Raw genomic sequence first — 22012 nt, 5'->3', positions numbered from 1 at the left:
TATTAACCCATATCTAAGGCCTCACGTGCTCTCAGCTGCTAAGGACAACACTAAGAGGTACCATCATGGTAGAAGTGACACAAAATCACAGCGATGACAAGAGGAATGAAACGAGGGGGTGAGGATTAGAGAGAGAAGGAGAGAAGGAGAAGGCATTTTATGCTATTCTTTTCTTTCCTGTAAAATAAAGGACAGGGGGAACAACAAGTCCAGAGAGAGAGAGAAAACCAAACAATTTTCTTGGTCAATTCGGCATCTTCAGACGCACACAGCTGCAGGGTTGTGTGGTGGCAGAGCCAAAGAATAGCCTAGCCACCACAGAAAGCCATGAGAAGAAAAAGGGCAGAAAGCATCACTACTGCAGTTACACTGGTCACCAGAGGTGGTGTAAAAGTGGTTGTGCCTTTCTGGGCTGGTTTGCAAACAAGCTCTGAATGGAGCCAGTAAGCAAGAGCTGACTTCATTTATCAGGCAAAGGCAGTGTTAACTCTGCACAGGCTGACAGTCTGTAGTGGAAGTGAGACAGTCTGTCATGAGCCATGGCAATCACAGCAGACGTTCGTTTCGGGGGAACGGGAGTAGGAAAACAAGAAGGTGATAGTGTCACAGGGCTCACTTTGATTGCTACAAGTAGCGCCTGAATTCTACCTCCAGTCGTGGTGAACCCAGTGAAGATGGTGTGGGGAGCCAGTAACAACAGGCGACAGGTGGAGAGCCCCATCAAGTACACCAGCAGAGACAGTTCCTGAGGTTGAGCATAAAGAGAATCACTTCGTCTGGCCCATGCTGGTTTTATCAGTGATTATAGTATACCTAAAAGCTAAACTAAGTTTTATGATTTGCACTTTTGAGAATATGGATGACCTTTAAGAGAATTCTCAGAAAAACTCTGGTGGGGACTTATCTGATCCTGGCTGACTAAAACTTTCCTGAAACTGTGGAGGTGAGTTTAATTTAAGGCTAAATGGATGCTAATTGCAGATATTTCTACTCTACTTGCTGAACATCACAGCCAGTTTCGGTTCCGACGTCCGAAAGATTTTCTGCTTTAAAGGTTTAGGTTTTAGAAGCTCCTATGTGGATATAGATTTGAGAGAACAAATGAATTAAATAACACTAAAAAACCCCACATGACCATCTAGCATTGACTGTGCCTTATCCTGGAGTGCTGTTTTTTTCCCATTAAGACTGATCTCATCTCAGAAGAATTTGTTTGTTCCTTCTTTGCCCCTCTTAGGAAAAAATCAAGGGTTACATAATAAAATTAACCTATAGCAGGTAATGTATTTTTCTGAGGAGACTTTTGTACTCTCTCCTGCATAAGTTCTAACTATTATCTTACAAAGTACAGACAATCCTTTCACTTCATTTTTAGGGCGTTTTTATACAATATTGGCTATATTTACTGAGAATAATTCTATTTGGAGGAAGGAAGATGAAGTTTATTACTGAGGAGCCTTAAAGACAGGTTTCCCAACATTCTCAACACTGACAACAAGTATTTCTGCATCTCAAACAAGTCACTTTATCCATCACTGGCAGAATGGAAATGGTCACAAGAGCTACTGTCTAAACCGACAAAAGAGTGGTAGCAAATACTCTGCTCTGGGGGTAGGCAGGAGGGATGATAAAAGGCTGCTCTGCAAAAGAAGGAGACACAGACGGGATGGAAACCTGTCTTCAAGTTTCACCCTTTCAGTGACAACAGTGGCAGAGCCACCATTTTCTTCAGTGGGTCCAGCACGTTATTCAGTGTATTCAAGCATGCACACGAAACAGCGGTAATATTTATGATGCCCCCTTGAGAACTTATCATATGCATTTGCAGCGGCGTAGCTAATGTAGGGACACAAGAGGTAAAGGATTTCCTGTCCCTTGAAGTTTGTAGCACCGCCACGGGCAGTACAATCCTCGGATGCTGCGTCCTGAAATGCTGCAGCTGTCTGGTGCCTGGCTCAACATGCGTGCGTGCTTCTGCAGCAGTTCTCACCTCTTTCTTCCACACGTGATCTCCCTCTTAATTAATTCAGACTTCTAACGCATTCACACAAAAGGGGCCAGAAATTATCAGTTATTAGTACGCAGGCTGAGCAAATAGTTATTTAATTGCTCGGCAATGAAGAGCAGAGTTGCACTGCCAGAGACAGTGCTTACCTTAAGAGAGAGCTCTGACAGACTGAGACGGCTCCCATCCAACCTGATGTGAAGGCTGACAGCATTTTTTCACAACAGGCTCACAAAACAAGATTAGACTAATTGATCTGATACCACAAAACTGGCACAAAAACAATGGGGTTAAAACTGTCGTAAATGGAAGAGAAGCTCTTTATCTCAAAAAGCAGTCTGCACACAGAGCTGAGGGGTATCATCTCCTCTTGAGGCACACACAAGGGCCAGCATTAACCTTAATCGTGTCTACAGGAGACTCTAGCCCTAACTGCTCTGTGGGCACTGAGTACTGAGACAAGATGCTGTTTTTCTGCTTAAAGCATTTTTCTCCTGTAGCTTTTGTGCCAAATTTGAAGTGTCACTTCAATTAACCTAATCCCGTTTCATGTGGTCATAAGAATATGTTTATTTCTTGTCCAGTGTCAAAATAAGACAGTGACACACTGCAGGTTCTTCTGTTTACAATTGTTAGCTTTTCTGAAATAAATCTGATCTTTGCCAATAAATTGCTCATCAATATGTCGGCATTAAAAGCCTTCTTTTGGGAATGGGTGCAGCCAAATTTTCAGATTTCTCAGATATTCTAAAATTCTGTAAAGCATTAAGTAAATACGGATTTGCCATTTCACTCTGTAAATATGCACCCACTTTCAAATATACCATTTTGCCTGTTTCCACATAGCAAAAACCAGAGATGCAACCACTCCATCTTTGCAACTTCACATTTACAGTCAAAGCTGAAATACTAACATGTAGTAGGAAAACCTGGATTTCCATGCGTAATGGTATAATTCCTTAGATAATAACATCATAGAGTATTTTTAGAGTTGAAAACTGAAGCCTTTCTTCTCTTGGTTAGGAGTCTGATTTGTGTTATTTGAACTAATGCCTGGGATAATAATATGTTAGTGCGACTAAGCAGCAGGGAAGGCTTTTTTGCCTTAAAGAAACAAACAAACAAACCAACCCAAACAGAACACACAAACCAAAACAAAACCCCAAACAAACACAAAAACCCCCAGGCCTCCAGTGCTCAGCAACTGCCCCGGGCTGGAGCCTATAAAGAAGATGACAAAGGGTCCTTTTATGCTACTCATAATGTAAGGCATATCTTTTTTTTTGAGATTATAATCTGGCCTGCAGAAAATACAAGGGGCATAAAATAGGACCAAACTGACACCTGTAAACTTTTAACGTGATAAACTGGGATACTGCACCAACTTTTAGTGCTACATGGATTGTATAGGAAACAAGACAAGAAATGCAACTCTCAAGCTGATTTAAGGTAGAACAGGTGTGACTTAGAGTTGCAGGCCTCTGTATCAGCACTCATACTGCATTAAATGCGATTAATTCATGTTTCAAATGAGGAGGTAACTCTGAAGACTATTTGATGAAAAGGCAAGCTACTAGTAATATTAGGCATGAAACACATCTATATCAGGAGCAGGCTTTACAGCCTTTGGCACCACTTGCTTGAAAGCGTGTAGGAGTGTATTATTATACACAGATGCCTGAGGCTAATGCAGATGCTGATGACTATGCTGTATTAAAATCTCATACCTTGCAGCCTTCACAAGTGATGACTCCATAGTGTATTCCAGAGGACTTATCACCACAAATTTTGCATGGTATCACTTCAATTTGTGCTGAAAAAAGAAAACAAGACAACTATTTTGAGTATATAATTCTATTTAATTTCCTTCTTTCTCAAATGAAGATCTTAAAAACTAGACCTAGACAGCAGACAATGTGTTCAGCCCCTTGACAATATACAACTGCTTTGCATTGTACTGTGTGTTTCTGAATGTTTTGATTTGGTCAATTTTAATTGCTTCACATTCCATGGTTTCTACCATAGCACACAAAACTCTTCAACAATTTAAGATATCTCATGACTAGCAAGTTTTTCCTCATATACTCATTTTTTGTTTTTACTTGTTAATTTTGTCATCATTATTGTGCCTTTATTCTAGTCAGATATGTTGAGAAGAAATGGAAAAACATATTTTCTTTCCTGTTCATTTATTTTCCTATGTGGGATGCATGCCTTCCTGCAATTCTCCTGCCACCTTGGAATAAGCATCATACTTAGTAAGGATCAGTACTCCTAGCAGATAAGATATCTTTCCTCCATGGTCAGGCTACAACAGCAGCAGTTCTCTGCAATGCAAATAACTTATCAGATCTTTGGGTAGCAAAGCTGTGTAGTAGCGTTACCCTGAGCACAAGGCTTGCCAACCATTAGTACTTCAGCTGGACACATACAACTCCAAAATGGTTTGGGAGACAGGGAAACAAGATTATTGTCCAGATGCTTATCCTAAAATGATTCTGTCTTTGTAATTAATAGAGTTTACATCTAGAAATACAATTTCCTATGTCATCCCAAATTTTTGGGTTAGCTTCTGTATCCCACTGTGTTTTCATGAACTAAGTGGTGTAGTTTCTTTCCGTTCTTGAGAAACTAACATGCATTAGCCACCTTGGCATGATGGACGCATAAGAAAAAAGGCAATTCCTTACAGAAAAGCATCTCCAGTTCCTTGGCAATTTTGCTAGGTTGATCCTGCTCAAAAATTCCTGTGCTTTATGCCCACTGAGGTAAGTAAAACATTTAAAGATGCAACTCCAGGTACAGCTGTTTGAGAGGCTAGTTTGAATAACTGCTCATAGGTTTCTGCTTGACAATCATGTGGAAGGAGCAAGGCTCAACTCTGGGACCACACACTGCTTTATGTTGACAAGCCTCAAAGACATAAGTCAATGTCAGAGGCAGGAACTACAGTGTGAATATGAGGAGATCTTTAGGAAAAGACAAGACAAAGGAAGACAAAAACCCCTCCAAACAATATGAAAGCACTTTTAATACGACTTGCATATAAAGTTTGTAACTGCAATGGGAACAAAGATGGCAGAATTGATCCTCTGACACTCGTTGCATTTAGCACAGTACTCGTTACTGAGAGCAATCAATAATTCCACGCATGATTTGCAATTATAAGCACTATGTTCATAGTAAATATTTGTGGACCAGGTCCCTAAATGTTAAGGCTCAGGGTTTCAACAAATATGAAATAAATACTTTAGACTTGTGACTCTTCAGTTAATTCAAACCCTTATTCAAAACTAACCACTCTATAAATTAGTAAATACAGGATGACTAGGAAATTACTACCATGGCTCCTTAGAGAGCTCATAGAAGAGGCAGCATCTTTAGGACACAGAAGGCATTCAAAGAAGTTTGGAATAGAAGACTCTTCTACTGTCTCCTAGGCATTTCTTTTTGTTCATAAGACAGCAGAACAATTTAAGGATTCATAACAGAAAACTTGAGTCATTAATTGTACAGGCCAGATGAAAAAGAAGCCACTGTATTCCCAGAAACATCTTGAATTACTGTAATTAACACCCAGTGTACCAGGTTTCTTTTGCAGATTTAATGATTGTCAGAGGCTATTACACCTTTTTCACATTGTATCTTTGTTCAGCTGCCTATAATTTTATGCTGTTTTTCTTCTTCCATTCTCCTCTTTAGACCAACAAACAGTCTAGCGTCGTGTATCTCCTACCTCTCTTTATAGCTGTTACAAAATAAGCAGCTCACTTCTGAATGCCTTGAAAGTGTAAAATGCATTGATTCAGTACTGTTTCCTGAATATTGAAGCAAAACCAGAGTGATCTAATAATAGTGGAGTTGCCATAATGATAACTTTCAGCAGCACAGGGGTAGAACTTATTTTCTCCCAGTGTAGTAAATAAGAGGAAGCAAAGCTACTTATCTCCACTTTTGAAGTCCTTCCACTTGCCTTCTTACCCATCAACTTCAATAATGTGAATAACAGCTCCTTCCTCTTTTCAAGCAACAGCACAGGTCTCAACTGTTCATTTGTCCAATTTTTCAACAAGTGCATTCAGTTTTCATCCTGTCTTGAGACTTATCACTCGATAAAAGCCTGCAAAATCACCATCACCCTGATGTCTAACAAAACATTTATGATGTTTGGATACATGCTGCATTGTGATTGCTTCTTATCACCAACTCAGTCTTCTCTCATCAGTACCACAGGGTCATCCCATCTCTCTGCAGTATTCATCTCTTATTTTTAAAATAATTTTAAAGTTCTTTGGGGCTGGGAACTGCCTCTAGTTTTATATGGCACCTTACAAATTAGAATATCACAATGGAAATCAACTAATTCTACATGACTATTAACAATAATCTACAGATACTTGGTTTACCACCTGGAACCTAATTCATTCTCTCAGAACAAAAGGAAGAAAAGCTGAATTCTACTAAGGAAGAAAACACAAAATAATTTCACACATTTGAAATGAACACTTGGATAAAAACAAATATGTACTTAAAACCATCTTCAAACCAAGCATTAGCTGTTTCCTTAAATGTTGCCCCATGAGAAATAGAAATTAACACTGAGCTGTGCTTCTCTTTTTTTTTTTTAACCAGCAAAAAATTTACTCACGGGCACAACATTCATTATCCTAAAAGCAGGATAATAACCAGGTTTCAAGAATTGTTATATTGGTGAAATTAGGAATAAATGTGGAAGGAGGCACACAATTTACTGAATTCCTCATGAAACAAAGATAGGAGTCAATAAGGCAGCTTATGTGGCTATTGTGCATTTGCGAAGACTGCCATTCACAGGCATGTGTTGTCTAACAAGAAAAAAGGAAAACTCACGTTTTATATAATCTCAGTTTAACATCTCAGGAACTTCATTTGGGAACGACACGACTACAATCTCTCAGACCCACAGCTTTAGTTCCAAGAGGGAAAAATACTTGAGATTTCAATATTTAGTTCTTTATCAAAAGAGGCTACTAAAGCATGCTGGACATGACCTTTGAAGAGGAAGTCCTCTCTCTGACTTGTTGATTCAGGAGGGATTGCACTTGGAAACATCAAGGCTAATCAGAGAACTGATAGCAAAAAAAAGCAGCTCCTTCACCTTCCAAGGATTCCCATCATCCTCAAGCTGAAGTTCTTTGAAAAATGCTAGTAAACTGGCCCAGTTCACCTTCATGTCTTATCCCTAAGTTATTTTAAATTAAACATATTCAGCATTTTATCTAGTTGCCAACTCTGCTTTTCTTTTTCCTGACCTCTGCAAGACAGACTTTTTTCCTTGCATGTTACCATCAATAGAAGTTTCCACTGTAAGTTATGCTGACAGCTAGGTCTTGGTTTCCCTTTTGCCACTGGATTAGATATTCTGTAGCTTCACAGCAAGAACTCAGGTGCTTTGCATTTGTATTTAATAATCCGAAAATATACAGCTGAGGATACTAGTTATGTTTTCAGCCTCTGTCGTACCTCATGCAGTGAGAACTATATAGTTAGCAATACCTCAGCAAGACAATTAATGCCAGCGAATGTTAATTAATGTGTCTGTAGATACATTTGCTGTCAGCCCTACCCCAAATGAGCCATTAGAGTTAGCAGATATGATGGGATTCACCCAGGAAAATAGTGTTTTCATAAAATCTTAGCATTTTTGCACAGTGATGCACACAACTCTTGAGTCTGGACCCTGGGCTTTGTTAGAGCTATGAAGACTGTCAGGTCCACTCTGTTCAGGGTCCCCTCTGCAAGTGCAGCAAGGCTGATGATTCCCAAATACGCCAGTCCTACAGCTCGTGTGCACAGACATAAAAATTCCCCAGAAGCAGCAGTTCTTGTGTATCTATATGTCCCACTGGGCACACACACAGTAGATTTGATCTGTACACGACCTGTAAAAACTTGTTATGAATTTCAAGGTAAGTGGTAGTCCTGGAACCTGGATATTAAGAAATCTGATAGATCACTGCTTGAAATAGAAGAGTGGTAGATTACTACTAAGAAGAATTTTTTCCCTGTAAATCCACACAATTGTCACATCAGATTTCTTTCATGGTCTCACACTCTTAGCCCAAGGATTTTTAGCTTATAATCAATGTCACTAGGAAAGTTCTTTGGTGACAAGTTTTATTTCCCCCTTCCTCTTTTATGATTTTCCAGTGGAAAAAATAAGAAGAAAAAGCACTGAGTTGTACAACAGCTCTTCTAACAGATCAGTTCCATACTTATTCTAAAGACTATTGGAAAAGAGCCTTTTAAAACCTCAGGTTTTTTCAATTAAAAAAAAAAAAAGAAGTCTTAATGTAGTTACTCTGTGCATGCTTATTGTGTACATTTAAAATTTATTTCTCAAAAGGTAAGATCAAACATCAGAAATACACATGACAATGCCTGTAGATAGATTTAAAGTTTCAAAATTGCATGCTACACATTAGCCTTTTCGCAGGTTTTGCATATGTCAGAAATATGTTTATGCCTGCACTGTAGATATATACTTTGGAAGACTTTCTATATCTGATTCATGGCCATAATAATGTTTATAGACCATTGTCAAATGCTTTGAAATAAGACGGATGAAATAATATGAGTTCAAATGATTATGGCTGCTCCAGAGCTAAAGGTAATCTCCAAACTACTCATATCATCTGATCTTTTTGTATCTTATTGTTACATACTGATTTTGGAACAAGTCTAGAAATAATGATCTGCACATATTACTTGCCATTACATTCAGCAAAGAAGGTGAAATTATAGGAAAAATAAAAATAAGCACGGTAGAACAACCTGTTCCCATCACAATAATAATAGAAATAAGAAAAAATGTTTTTATTCAAATGCCCTTTCTTTCCTTTTCTGAGTGTAACTACAATGGATCTAGCAGTATTATTTAACAATTTATGAATAGTAAAAAGTTGCTGTGCTCGTGATGGTCCAAGGATATAGATGAGATGAGATCTTCAGAAGGATGTAATATCTTAGACCAAAGGATACACTCTTCTAAAAAGAAATGCTTTTGGACCCCTAGCTTTTTATCACACCTTAGATAGGAGCAAAGGACTCCAAGCTTAAAACAGGTTAAGGATAATTGCTCAAAGCTAAATTTCATTATGCTAATCAGTGAGAAAAGCTGCAAGATTTGCAAGGTTGGATGATCCTCTGTGGAGCAAAGGTAGTTGTGAGCAAGAGACTCATAAGTCTTAAGAGCACTTACATGATGTTGTGAGACAGTTGATATATACTTATTTTGGATTACCAGTATTTTATTTTTTTTCCTGCAGAAGTGATGATTTTAATTAGTTAAAAACATTTGTAAATTAACAGAAAATCTGGATTGCCATGGGGTTATTACAAGACAGTGGTGCTGATGCAGTTTCCTGGACTCCAAATAAAAGCTGTGCAGCTTTTTTTTGCCAAGAATGGCATCCTAACACTCAACTGAACACCAAATGGTTAGTAACATGCCAAAGGCACAGAAATTGCTACCTAGCAGCTTGTTTGTTTCTTTATTTTGGATGAGTGGCCAAAGTGCATAAGAAGCGCAAGTATTTAAGGCTGTCTCGGACTTTTGTGAGATTGTTCACAGGCAGGGAAGGCATCAGAAGAGAAGCAGAACTGCCTGTATCCTCTGCAGGGCAGTGATGGATAACACAGACAAGTACAGCCCAGTGTTCAGATCCAAAAAGATGAAAATCAGCTCCCTTGTCAGAAGCTATGACTCAAAAGGTTGACCCCTGAAAGGCTGTGCTCAAAGAGGTCAGAAAGGGTCAAAGGATCAGTAAACTTTGACAACTCACCTAGCACTCTCTAAATCTGTAAAGAAGCATTTTCATTGCCTCCCAACATGGATTTCTCTATATTAATCTACTAAGCTCTTTTCCCTACTAACTCATATGCATGGAAATTATGTGTGTAACTTCAAAGGATGGTGCTACAGTAGAACAAGTTACCACACAACAAAAACAGGTTGCCAAAATGATGATTTGGGCTCCACAGGTGAGTTGAAATCAGAGATATTTAATTAAATTCTCAAAGCATTAGCTTGGGCCCTATATAGAGCTCAGAAACTCGCCTTATTCACAGGGAAAGACTGAAGTGCATAATAAATGCAGAATTATTACTGTACAGTTTTTACTTCCCTCAAAGACTCAAGCAATGGTTCTGCTGATACTGCACACTTTCCCTAAAGAGATTATTAAGGTAATCCCAAATATTATACTACCCAAGCTATCTTATATTTGAGCTCATCAGATCCAATGTTCTGCAAATAATCTCTAGCAGCTTTAGCTAGTGTTTATATAAACTGGCCACGATGGCTATTTAAGCAGCGATGACCATGTTTTCTATGCAATTCTCTACACAGTAAAAGTGTGCTTGCTCAAAAAATAGCAGCCTATTCAGAAAATACATTGCACATGCAGTGTTCCTTGCTGTGACAAGTACACTTAGTATTTACTCTGCCAACCCATTTGATGTAATTTGTGGATGTTTCATTTACATAGTTTAAAAAATAGCAGGTATTTAGCAGGACAAATTATTTTCTGTCCTTACTTGGCTTTACACAGAAAGCTACTCAGAGTGTGCCCAGTGTTTCTGAATTAGTTTCCTGATTTCAGTCCATTGCTAGTTTTTTGGTTTTGTTTTTTTTTTCCCTCTCTTCTGGATAAATGCACTAATGAACTCTGCAAGTGAAGAGCCCAGATGGTATGATAAATATTTATAGTCCATTTTTCCTGTTGAGAGCTGGCTGAAATTGTCTCATAGTACTTAGCACCTAAGTGGGAATTCTTTAAGTGAGATATGCATATATCGCTGCTGTACTGTTACAAAGCCTATTAACACTGAGATGTTGCAGGAACAGGCTCTGAAGACCTTGTTTTCAAGGCTGTGGGATGACACAACCTTATCTTTCCACACACCTAGCCAGTGTTACTGCTTGCTGGAGTGAGGTGGAAACAAACTTAAAACTTACTTCAGCTTGCAGTGGAAGAAGGTGTAGTGCTTACCCTGAGCTGTCTGTGGCTGCACCCTCTTCTCTAGCTCTTTGCTACCAGACTGCAGCTGCGGCACACTCACAGTCCTCTCCCCTCACCTGCATTATTTTGTTTGAACATCCCCAGTTTCCTATACTTCCAGCAACACTTAAACCCAGAACTTGATGCCACGCAAAATCACCAGGGGAAATGAGGACTGTCACACAGTTCAGGTCTCCATACAGCACCAGCTGACATGCAACAATTTGAGTATTCATGACTCAGTTGCCACTATGCGGAGCCTGAAGACAGCCTCTGTATAACCAGAGGCTTCAAGTATAATCCTATTTAGCTCCTCTTCTACAACTGTTTATTTTCTGAACTGCTTCTCGAGCACTTGCTCTGGTAAAGGGAAGAAAGGCTGCACCATCACCTGGGATGGACAGCTGTAAGAAACAGCAACATCATGTGGGATGGGCGTTAGTAGTGCAATATTACAATGTGCTGTGAATGATTAAGGATTTAGGAGGCTTGCTCTCTTTGTGGATAAGTACTAAGTAAGAGTTGCTGGACTCACAAAGAATGCAGCTTCAGAGAAAGTAAAAACTGGGTCAGAACCTTCTTCTGTTGTCCCACCTCTCAAATATTTATCTTTTTCAGTACTGATAATTCATGCAAAAGTCATCTGCAAATTATGAAATACTCAGTTTCAAATGCTTTCTTCTTTAGGAAACATGTAAGATAACAGAGAAGAATCAGACCACCTAAATCTTTATTTCTGAAAGTTAGTAAGTTATATAGTGCTAGAAATAAATAAAATTTAAAATATGATGGAAAAATCACTAAGAATCACTTAGAATGAAAAATTATTTTACCTTCATACAAGTAAGTGAGCTCAACATTCAAATAACTGGATAAATAACTGGATATTTATGTTTCATATTCTTCCATTTTTGTGGAAATCTATAATGATTTTTATTGAGGTCTCAGTATGTTCTACTTTTTATAAACAAAATATTGGAAAAGTAGGGAGGTTGAGACTTGAAAAAGTCCAAACCTAATAGACACCCAACAGGAATAACTATTGTAATTTTTAAGATTTCATAGGAAAAAGCCATGTTTGAAATGTCAGCCTTAGTAGGAAAAGGCACTTCAAAATCTAATAATTTTTTATCCTGTGTGCACCTTTAAAAAACAAATTTGATTTTCTTTTGTAATGATTGTTACAGCTACCTTAAACATTACCTCTCAGGATACTGTACCCAAAGATGGCATTTTACTTTACAAGTTATGTAAATGTGACTTAAATTGACTTAAAGACAATGTTAAAGCATACTCGGTGGTTACTGATGGCTTTTGTAGACTTTGAGAAATATTATTTTCCAACTCTTCTCTCTCTTCTACATGTAACAAGTTATACAGAAAATACAGAAAAAACTTTCACATCCGACAATTATGTGTAATAAGGTTATGTTTCATATGGTAAGTATTCTGCAGTGGAAAGCACATATAAAATAAAATAATGTTTCTTTTGCTTTATGACTAGCCCAATACATTATTTGTCATACTAACATAACTGATTGTCTACACCACATCACTGTTATTACCAAAACACCCCTTTTTATATTTACTTGAATATGCATGCCTGTAAGATTAACATTTAATTACATTAATTGATCATATCTTCAATTTTCCCCAAATAATACATCCCCAGTATGAATTTTTATAGTCTTGTCACTTGTTGTAGCAAGAAAATGGTCACAATAGTTACATTTCTGGAGATTTAGTCCTGGGAGTTTTGTTTTATCTAATACTGAAAGGTAGCCCAGCAATATACAGTGCATCATCTGAATATGTACATTTAATTACAGAAAAATGAAAGGACTTTCAAGCAGTCCTGAACATGGAATATCAAGCACTACAGAGTGTGTACCATGAAGAAAGGTGTGGGAATGGCACAACAGGGGATCGAAAAGTGTTATTTTGCACATTCACAAGTAAAATTTTTGTCAACATTCCTGCTTTTTCCCTCTTCTGACCCTCAGCACTCCTCTTTCACGGAATGTTTCTCATTCCTAGAATCTCTGTAAATCTATTTGTCCATTACAATTAAAAATGCTTAATTATATTGTTTTCTGACTGCTTTATGCAAGGTATCTTCAGGAAAATTTTAGGTGATTTGAGTAGTGCAATCATATACTTGGACTGATTAACAATACTTCAGCGAACCATGAGGCATGATGCAACTTAAAAATCCGAAGCATTTTAGTAAGCTAAATATATTGTATATTTGCAGTCCTGATAAACCCCTAATTAATGCAGCTTTTAAAGTTAAATGTTTTACAGCTTAAAGCTTCTTGCCAAAGCAGCTAACTGTAATGCTCAAGGAAAAGCTGAGCGGGAAGAATACATAAGCATAATTTTTGCCTTTATTTTTGTTAATGAGCATGATTCAGTAGCAAAGGCCTTCTTAAAAATGGGAAGTTTTTTTCTTTTTCTTTTTTTTTTTTTTTTTGGCTTCTTTTTTCTTCTTTTTCCTTTTAAGAGAGAAAATCATCAAGCTGGCTGCCCAAGGGAAAGAAAGGATAGCAAAATGTATTTCTGCTGGTACAGATTTTGGTTCTGAGTTCACTAAGTAAATTTAGAGTAATTCAACACGCTCAATTAGAATTATAGCCGTGCAGCAAAAAAGAGATCTAACTTGCATAGTCTGGGACTTTATGTAACTGCCATCACAGTCAATGGAATAATTTCCCATCCACTTTCCTGGATCACTTTCCTTACAATACCTTCCCCCGCATCTTAGGCAGAATGTAACTCCTACAAGGCAAAATTACAAGAGACACAGGCAACAACAAACAAATAATAAAATTTATCTCAGTCCGAAATGACTCTGAAATCCTTCTGATGTTCCCTTCTTAGAGCTTTTTGAATTTGTTCATATTTTTGATCATCACTATGGATTTTCACTTCTGCACATTTTTATTTAAAATCTTTGCCCTATCTTTTGAAAAGCAATCAAATCAGCTGGAGATATTCTTGGATTTGCATCTGTTGCTGTATGAAAAATGTTATCCTACCCAACTGTCTACTTATCAATTTAATCTGCCATCTTTTAACACAGTAGAAAGAATTAATCTTTAGTAAAACTCCAAGTGCAGTTGTCTCAATCACAGATTTGGCACAGCATGATTAATATTTCCCTATTCATTCTTCATTGGAATACCTCGTATTGTTAAGGAATTGAAGAACAAAAATGTTTCAACTCACCAGTTGCATCGGTTTTTATTCTGGGTTGAATATCACACATTTTGTCGTAAATAAGACTCCTAGGAGCAGAGCAGTATTCTTCCTACTACCCTGCTTATCCACAGTTACACCTGTGCTGTTGCAAAAGTGGAGTCTTAACGGGCTGCAAGACTGCATTAACAAGATTAAATGGAAGAAGTGATAAAGGCATAGGCTGTTCCATTTCATTAAGGAAGGGAGGAAGACTGCTGGAGGAACTAAGTAATGAAACAACATTTTCTTTGGACACTGTCTTCAAGTAGAATGCATTTCTTATTTCAGCACAATCATTTAAAAATAATATTTATTTCCTGGAAATTCTGAAAATAAATCTCAGCTCTCCTTTACCATCAGTTGTTTTTGTTTCAGATATATACAAGAAATGGAGGATTAGACTGGCAGATGTAAGATGCCAAATTATTACAGACAAAAACTCCATCTTGTGAAATAACACCTATATCCTACCTACCTGCATCCAGGGCTAAAAAGTTAATTTCCTTACAGTGTTTTTTAGACTCCAGCATTTTTAGACCTGACTGAACTGCCACTGTGGGATACCCATTACATTAAAGGAATGTCCCAGTTGCTTTTAGTTTGTATGGCCAGGGGGAATTTAGGAGTGAGCTCTAGGTATGAATCTCTAACAGAATTGCTCAGATTCTGGGACTACTTTTTGGGTTTTTTTTCTTTTTTTTTCCTCCTAGGCTCCCACATTGGCTAGGATTGCATCCTGGTTCACAGGTTATACTTGCAAGGGCATGCAGTGGCTGTCATGCACCAAACATGGTATAGACAAACACAAAGCACTGCAGGCTTTACACAGGCTTTCTGTCAAAAACAAAACAAAGCCAAACAAGACATATGAAGAGAGCACTTTTACAAGACAGCTACTATATTATATACAGTTGCTCTCACTAATTCATTTCTCCCTTGGGAGTCTTTGTGGGTTTTCTGTGCTTGGAAAGAATTCCGCTCACCTCCCTATTATATATTCCCAGGCTTTTTTTGCTGGAAGAGCTCTGCAAGGTTACTTCATTTCCAGGTAACCTTTCCTTATTAAACCATTTTCTCATGTCCTAACCTCTTATATAAAGTATCAGTTGGAATAAGAGATGATTGAGATTTGAACAGTTCTGTCCTGCTAACTCTGCATATTCATTCCCTTGGAATTTGTGCCAAAGATAAACCACAGAAGACTTCATTTTCAAGATTCAGTAAGCCTGATACATCCAGAAGACTGTTAATCCTACATACTTTTTTAAATGAGAAAAGATGTTCAAAATTGCGACCATCTCAGCCACTTTGCTTTCAATGCTCGTTCTGGTTAGTTACAATAGTTGAGGAATTTCCAAAAAAAGAAAATGCAGGGGGAAATATTAGGACAGAGTTCCAAAGTTTACAAAAATAAGGAGAATTACTGAAGATTAGGAGAAGTACAGAAAACAAACAAACACATCAGCTGGGAATAGGCAGCCTGAAATAATATTTTTCCAATAACAAGGAAAACATTATTTGAAGGATAATAATAAACAGGATAAGTTAATTACTTATAATAACTCATTTAAATCTGCATAAACATTACACAGCTATTTTTTTCATGACTGTTCCTAGAACCAGTCACGTAGGCTACATGTGATGCTGTGGGATTATAATCTTAAATAAGGTCCCAAACTCTCGTCCTGCTGCATTTCAAATGAATAAAAATTCCCTGGCTTGCTAAAATAATAGGAATTGCTCTCTCTATATTAGTTCATAAATGGAAGCCTTTGATGTTATGGGGCATAATTTTTCCTGACTGGATAAATAATTGGTGTATAATTTTCCTCCTGTTGCAACAGCATTTCATTCTGCTGAAGCAGTGATTGCCTAACAAGATTTTTAAGTCTCACTGTTTCATAATATATAACAGTTCCCTATTAGACACACCACTTTCCTCTCAGATAAAAAACATGGATCAAAGAAATGACTAAAAGAAATGAACAACATTTAAGGGTTCTTTTCCCCTTTTCTCCCTCTCTAATTTGTGTAACTGAAAATTAGTTCTGCATGAGTCAGAAAGAAATCAATAGATTGTTGCCAAATATTACAGACACTTCTGATGCAGGAATTAGTATCAAACTGGTGCTGAGCAATGATTCCAGATGCACTGGCTTTCAAATCAAGAATTATCACTTGAGTAGCAGCCTAATAAATCACCCTGTATGTCCTGTCGGGTGTGGTCTGCCCCTACAGGCATCAGGGCTGGCAGAATTTGGATGCAGGCGTCTTAGGCAATGTTTGCCTTTTGTAATGAGAACTCAGTTTCAGAAGAAAATGGCAATATTTAAGCTCTTACAAAAATATAATGATATGACATAGTTTTCCATTCTGAGTTTGAATTTCTAGGAGTGTACTCCACTGACTCTCAGCTGAAAAAAAAAAAAAAAGAACAATTACAAAAGCTGAACAAATATAAAATGGAAACTCTACTCATCTATAGCACAAAGTAAAGCCAGTTCTACATTGCTGGCTGCCTTCTGACTAGGAAGCTGTCTTATGAGCTCTTTTACTAGCCTTAACCGATGAACAGTCTCAATTAAAGAGTCGTCATGCACTTTGCTTTCTTTTTAACCGTTTCAACACAAAGGAATTATGGAATCCCAGAATCATAGAATAGTCTGGGTTGAAAGAGACCTTTAAAGGTCATCTAGTTCAACCTCTCTGCAATGAGCACGAAACTGTCCTATTTGCATGTTCATGAAAAAATGTTACCTGTGTTCATTTCTGCCTGATGATGTTCAACAGAAAAGAGATTTTTTTAGTATGATAAGTATTTTTAAGATCAAGAAAGGGAGAATTCGACACTGACAAATGCTATGGAATACAGCCTTATTCCTTAATGTCCTGACAGTTAATTCTCTCATCAGTCTAATTTGCTCAGCAGTTTATAATATCTTATAACACAGTCACAGGATTAACTACAGAAAGGAGGAATGTAAACAATTTATCCCAGTAATCTAGAAAGAAAAGAAACGCTACAAGTTGTTGCACAGCAATGGACTATTGCACTACAGTAAAAAACAAACAACTAACAAACAACGACATTAAAAACCAAAACACAACCAAGAACCAAAAAAACAAAACCACAAAAACACCCTACTGAAAGACAAAGGTATTCGAATTCAAAAAAGTAATCAATTGAATATTACAGTTTTTTTGTACAAACTACAAATACTCAAGGACATGGTCTACTGGAGCCACCCTGTGCACTTTGATAGCTCAGGGAGTCCTTCAGCTGTTGTAGGTAAAATCTATTCTAGGTGATAGCTCTGGTAAAAATGATTTGGCTAAACCAAGGACAGTCTGGCCATTGCTTTAGAGACTGATAAATGTGGAGATCAGAAGGGAGGCAGAGTGGGATTCACTTCCATCCAGACACCTTGCTCCTGTTAAGAGCAAGCACCAGATGCATCCATAGACAGAAGCATTTTTGTCTTGCTGTTCTGGCTGTTTTTATCAAAAAGCAACCAGCTGTCTGGGGAGTCAGGAGAATTTTTAAAAAGTGTCTGTGTGTGTGTGTGCAGGCAAGACTGTACTGGTTCTGAACCTCATTTGGTGTGAACTGGTGCAGGGCTGCTGAAGTCAGTGAAGCTGTGCCAAATTATATTAACTGTGGGTCAGGTCCTCTTCTCATTTATTGCTACATTACATGACAGTTGAAAAATAAAGGAAAAGAGTGTTATTAAAGAGGCTACAGGTAACTGTGTCACTCTCCTCCTGAAGGCTGCGTATGATACATTTCCCTCGCCTTAACTGCCAAAACGACAGGAAATTGAGCAGCAGCTTCTGGGTTGTGGCCTTGCACAATTTCAAAGAAGGTGCTTCTGTTCTTTCATTTTAGGAAGTAGGTATTGTCCTTGGGGAATGTGACAAGATGAACCTTGCTCTCTTTTGCTTCGTATATTCTTCAGCCATGCAAGCTCTGATCCACCTTGCAAATGTCCTCTTGGATGTTGGCCTTCCTCCCTTGTGGATACAGAACAGAAAGAAAAGTCTTGCTGCATCCTGAAATCTTATGATCTGTAAATCTAAGTCTCCGCAGCCCTGGGGACATTTCAACAATGTGAATCAAGTTCTATTCCACTTGCAGGCTAAAAATACAAAAATGGTGATGCTACCTCCCAGTTTAAAGAAAAATCAGTACAAATTTATTGAGAATCCAGGTGCTTTAATCAGGGCTGCTATATATGGGGAAATAACAGCAATTGGTAGCAGGACCTCCTGTCAGATCTTTTTTTTTTTTTTTTTTCCTGGGGAAAGGTAGCCCCACCATACTGGGTATAGCGGAGCCATGAATGAGAGAAAGCATGCTCTAAAGGTCTGTTAGTCCACTGTGCAGTGCATTTCAAGTTCAAAGACTTAAGAAATGACAAGAGAGCCTAAACCTTTATGTGCAGAAAAGAAGGATCTTTGGACAGCCTTGTAACATTAAGGTGACAGCCTTACTCTGTTCGTATGACCTCTAATGACTTTGAAAAACCCTGAATGAGTTTTGAAAACCAATGACTAGATGGTTATCCGTAGAAAATTTGAAGAAAACCATGGACATGTAGGAAATAGCATCTTTGAACGAAACTGAAAGTGCTGACCTCAGAATTTTAGCTAGTCTATTATACTTCCCTGTGGAAACTTGCAGCATCCAGGTGGCTTGTTCTGAGTGACTTTTTTGTCTCACCACTTCTTATTTCACATTCTAAAGAGTGACAGACTCATCTTGATAAAAAAGTCTCTTCCCTAAAATGGATGCTGCTTCTCCTTAGCACAGGTAAAGAGAAATTTAGATCTAAACCCATTCATAAACGAGTCAGGTAGTTTAGGCTTTTACACTCTAGATGTTCACAATCCACTTAATCAGACTACCAGAACAATTAGCACTGTTTTAATGATTTCAAACCTCATGTGTCACGTGTTTCATGTGTCATGTCTCATTTGTCACGTATCTCATGTGTCACATGTCTTGTGTCAATCTTTTGCTATTGGATTTTGGCACTGGCACAAATTGTTTGTCACCAGCTACTGACTGTGCAACCACTGATTATTTCTGTAGGTCCATACACTCTTTCTAGTGTGACTGCAACTACCAGTACTGTGTGTACCTAACAGGGCTCTTTGGGATGCAGAGTGGTAACCTGCATCAGTAAACTGCTTTACTGTAACAGTAAACCAATTAGGCATATTTTTGTTATATCTGGAGATCAACATAACTACCACCAAAATTCATATTAGGTTGGGCATAAACAGAGCACTCTCTTCCACCCTACACCCAATATGTAATAATTTGCAGCACCAGCATACAAGGAGTGACTCACTCTGCATTCAGACACGTTCCCGATGATTTGAAGCATGGACAGCCTCAGCCAACATGCTACACTCCAATCTTCATTGGTTGCCCAATTTATTGATATTATTACTATGATTAAATAGCCAGCAAATGTTGTCTTAATTGAGAGTCACCTTCTGAGAAGGAGGAATACTTTGATGGCTGATTTCAGGTTGAACCCATTGATCTGTATTATTCACTTTTTGCTTGGTAGTCTGAATATGGACTACATAATTTGGCTATTTAAAAGTAGATTTATTTGCCTGCATAAGATAAATAGTTACATGCCCCAAATTTTGGGCATTTACAGAAATGACTAGATTATGATGGCTACATAAAAAACCTAACAGTGCTTCTTCCCATGAACCAAAGTATAATTCTGTATTTAAGTGTGTATGTTATTGCCCCTCCTTTGCCATCCATTGTGACTCTAATAAGCCTGTCAGCTGTTTGTCCATATCTCTTCTTGCCCTAGACTGATAGATCAAACTGATCTGAGCCTTCCTCAGGATCCTGGGGGTTCATGGACATCATAAAGAGAGAGTCTGGGCTTTTAAGGACTCTTCTCAGAGTAAGAAAAAAACTTGCTCTGGTGGAGTCTCACTGACCATACATACACGAAAGCTTCGCAAGGAACTTGTCAGTTGAACTGCCATACAAACATGGGATGGGGAGAGGGAAAATCAGATTTTACCATATTTTGTAGCTTTGCTACTGAGGTTCAACAGACTTGACATAAATCAAAGACTGTCTCTTCATGGGCCTGCTAAACTTATGACACCTCATTCTGTTTCCTAAGTCTTTGTGTCTCCACAATAAATTTCAGCCTTTCTGAAGCAACAAAACCATTGTCTCCTGAGAACTTGGTCTGACCTGTTAAGGAAATCTGTGGTTTACACTGGCTTGTGTCTCAAAAGAAAAGCAGAGGTAGGTTAAAGGTGGGCTCTTCTGTCTGTTTGGTTGGTTTTGTTTTTTTCTTGAAGAATGCATAAATTGCTTTTTACAGTTCTTTATAAACCAGCAACCAATGTCTTTTTCTGTAATTGCTGAAGTGACCTGTTAAGAAGAGTAGCCCCTACATCGTGAAAATAAGAACCGAAGCAGAAGCATTTAAGCAAGTTTGGTAATTAAATAAATCCTATTAAATGGAAATGTTTTCAAGAGTTTTATACTATCTAATGCAAGATTTAGTCTTCAATTATTTAAGTAAAGTATGAACTGAAACCTCGTGGTTTTACTCACATAAACTACTGTGACTGCACTATGCTTCCTATAATGTAGTCCACTTTAAGCTCTGGATTACACTCTATAACTGTAATGTCTAGCTGGAAACCTAGTAAGATGAGGTAATTTATCTGCCAATGACCACAATCACCTTCAGTAAGTTAGTGAGGCCAGTGTAACTATACATAGTCCAGTCTGAGACTTCTGTATTTCCACTGTAATGTAAGGAAAAAATAAAAAGTCTCTAGCACCTCTGCATTATATGTATCAGCAAATTGTATTTGACTGGCAGAAACACTGCCTCTGAACTATGCTTGTATCACATCCCTTCAGTCTGCCAAGCCCAAGTATTGGAAACAGTGGGGTAAAATGACAAACACAGCAGAATTATTTCACTGGGGATCTTAAACCTTTCATGAATTTGTGCTTCATCTGGCTGCAGGGAGAATGGAGATTTTGTGTCTTACCTTAAACTCAAATCAGCTTTCACAAATGGGAACACTGCCTGCCACGTTATAAGGCCAGCCACAGAGAAAGCATCACTGCTGGTTTTGTAATCTTGAATCTCATGCTCATTAGTAATACACAACACAACACCAAATCTTTCTAAAACAACAAGCCCAGAACTTTGCTTTAATACCTCTGTCAGCACTTCTCCTTTGCACTCCTGAAGATGCCGATTGTGCTATTGACAGAAAGATAGAGTACTTATAAGTGACCGTTCTAAACACTAACACAGGCCTCTGTTTCCAAGTGCAGAATGTGAATAATAGATGCAGAGGTTAACAAAAATAATGAAAAAAATTAACTACTAACTAATGATCATGCCTGTTGCAGGCAGAAGAGAGCATGAACCACCCAATGTACTGTGCTGTTCTATTAGCTATTATGTTCGATACGATCTTCAAGCATATGACAAAGTTTGTGGCACCACCTTTGAAAGTCCTCCAGGAAGGCATGAAGGAGTAGAGAGAAACTGCAACCAGTATGACAGCTTCATTCTGGCTGGTGACATGAAAACAATATTAATCCACACTCAGATACATTAGGGACAGATCCAAAAACCCGAAGAACAGAGACTCCTAAGACTTTGGTGCTCAGACACATGTCTTTTGAGAGCAGTTTGATTCAAAGTGT

The 22012-nt window shown here is 38.0% G+C and overlaps 1 protein-coding gene across 1 annotated transcript in view; it reads right to left on the bottom strand.

Annotated features, from left to right (window-relative positions):
- The window catches only part of RORB (RAR related orphan receptor B), a 67103-nt gene that overhangs the window by 35557 nt on the left and 9534 nt on the right, over window positions 1-22012 (bottom strand). The window contains exon 2 of the mRNA XM_065656926.1: window positions 3733-3840. Coding sequence (XP_065512998.1) covers window positions 3733-3840 — 108 coding nt within the window. The remainder of the gene's footprint in view (window positions 1-3732; window positions 3841-22012) is intronic.

Source organism: Caloenas nicobarica, chromosome Z (assembly GCF_036013445.1).
Source record: "Caloenas nicobarica isolate bCalNic1 chromosome Z, bCalNic1.hap1, whole genome shotgun sequence".
Classification (NCBI taxonomy): Eukaryota; Metazoa; Chordata; class Aves; order Columbiformes; family Columbidae; genus Caloenas; species Caloenas nicobarica.
This window is presented reverse-complemented; position numbering and strand designations above follow the sequence as displayed.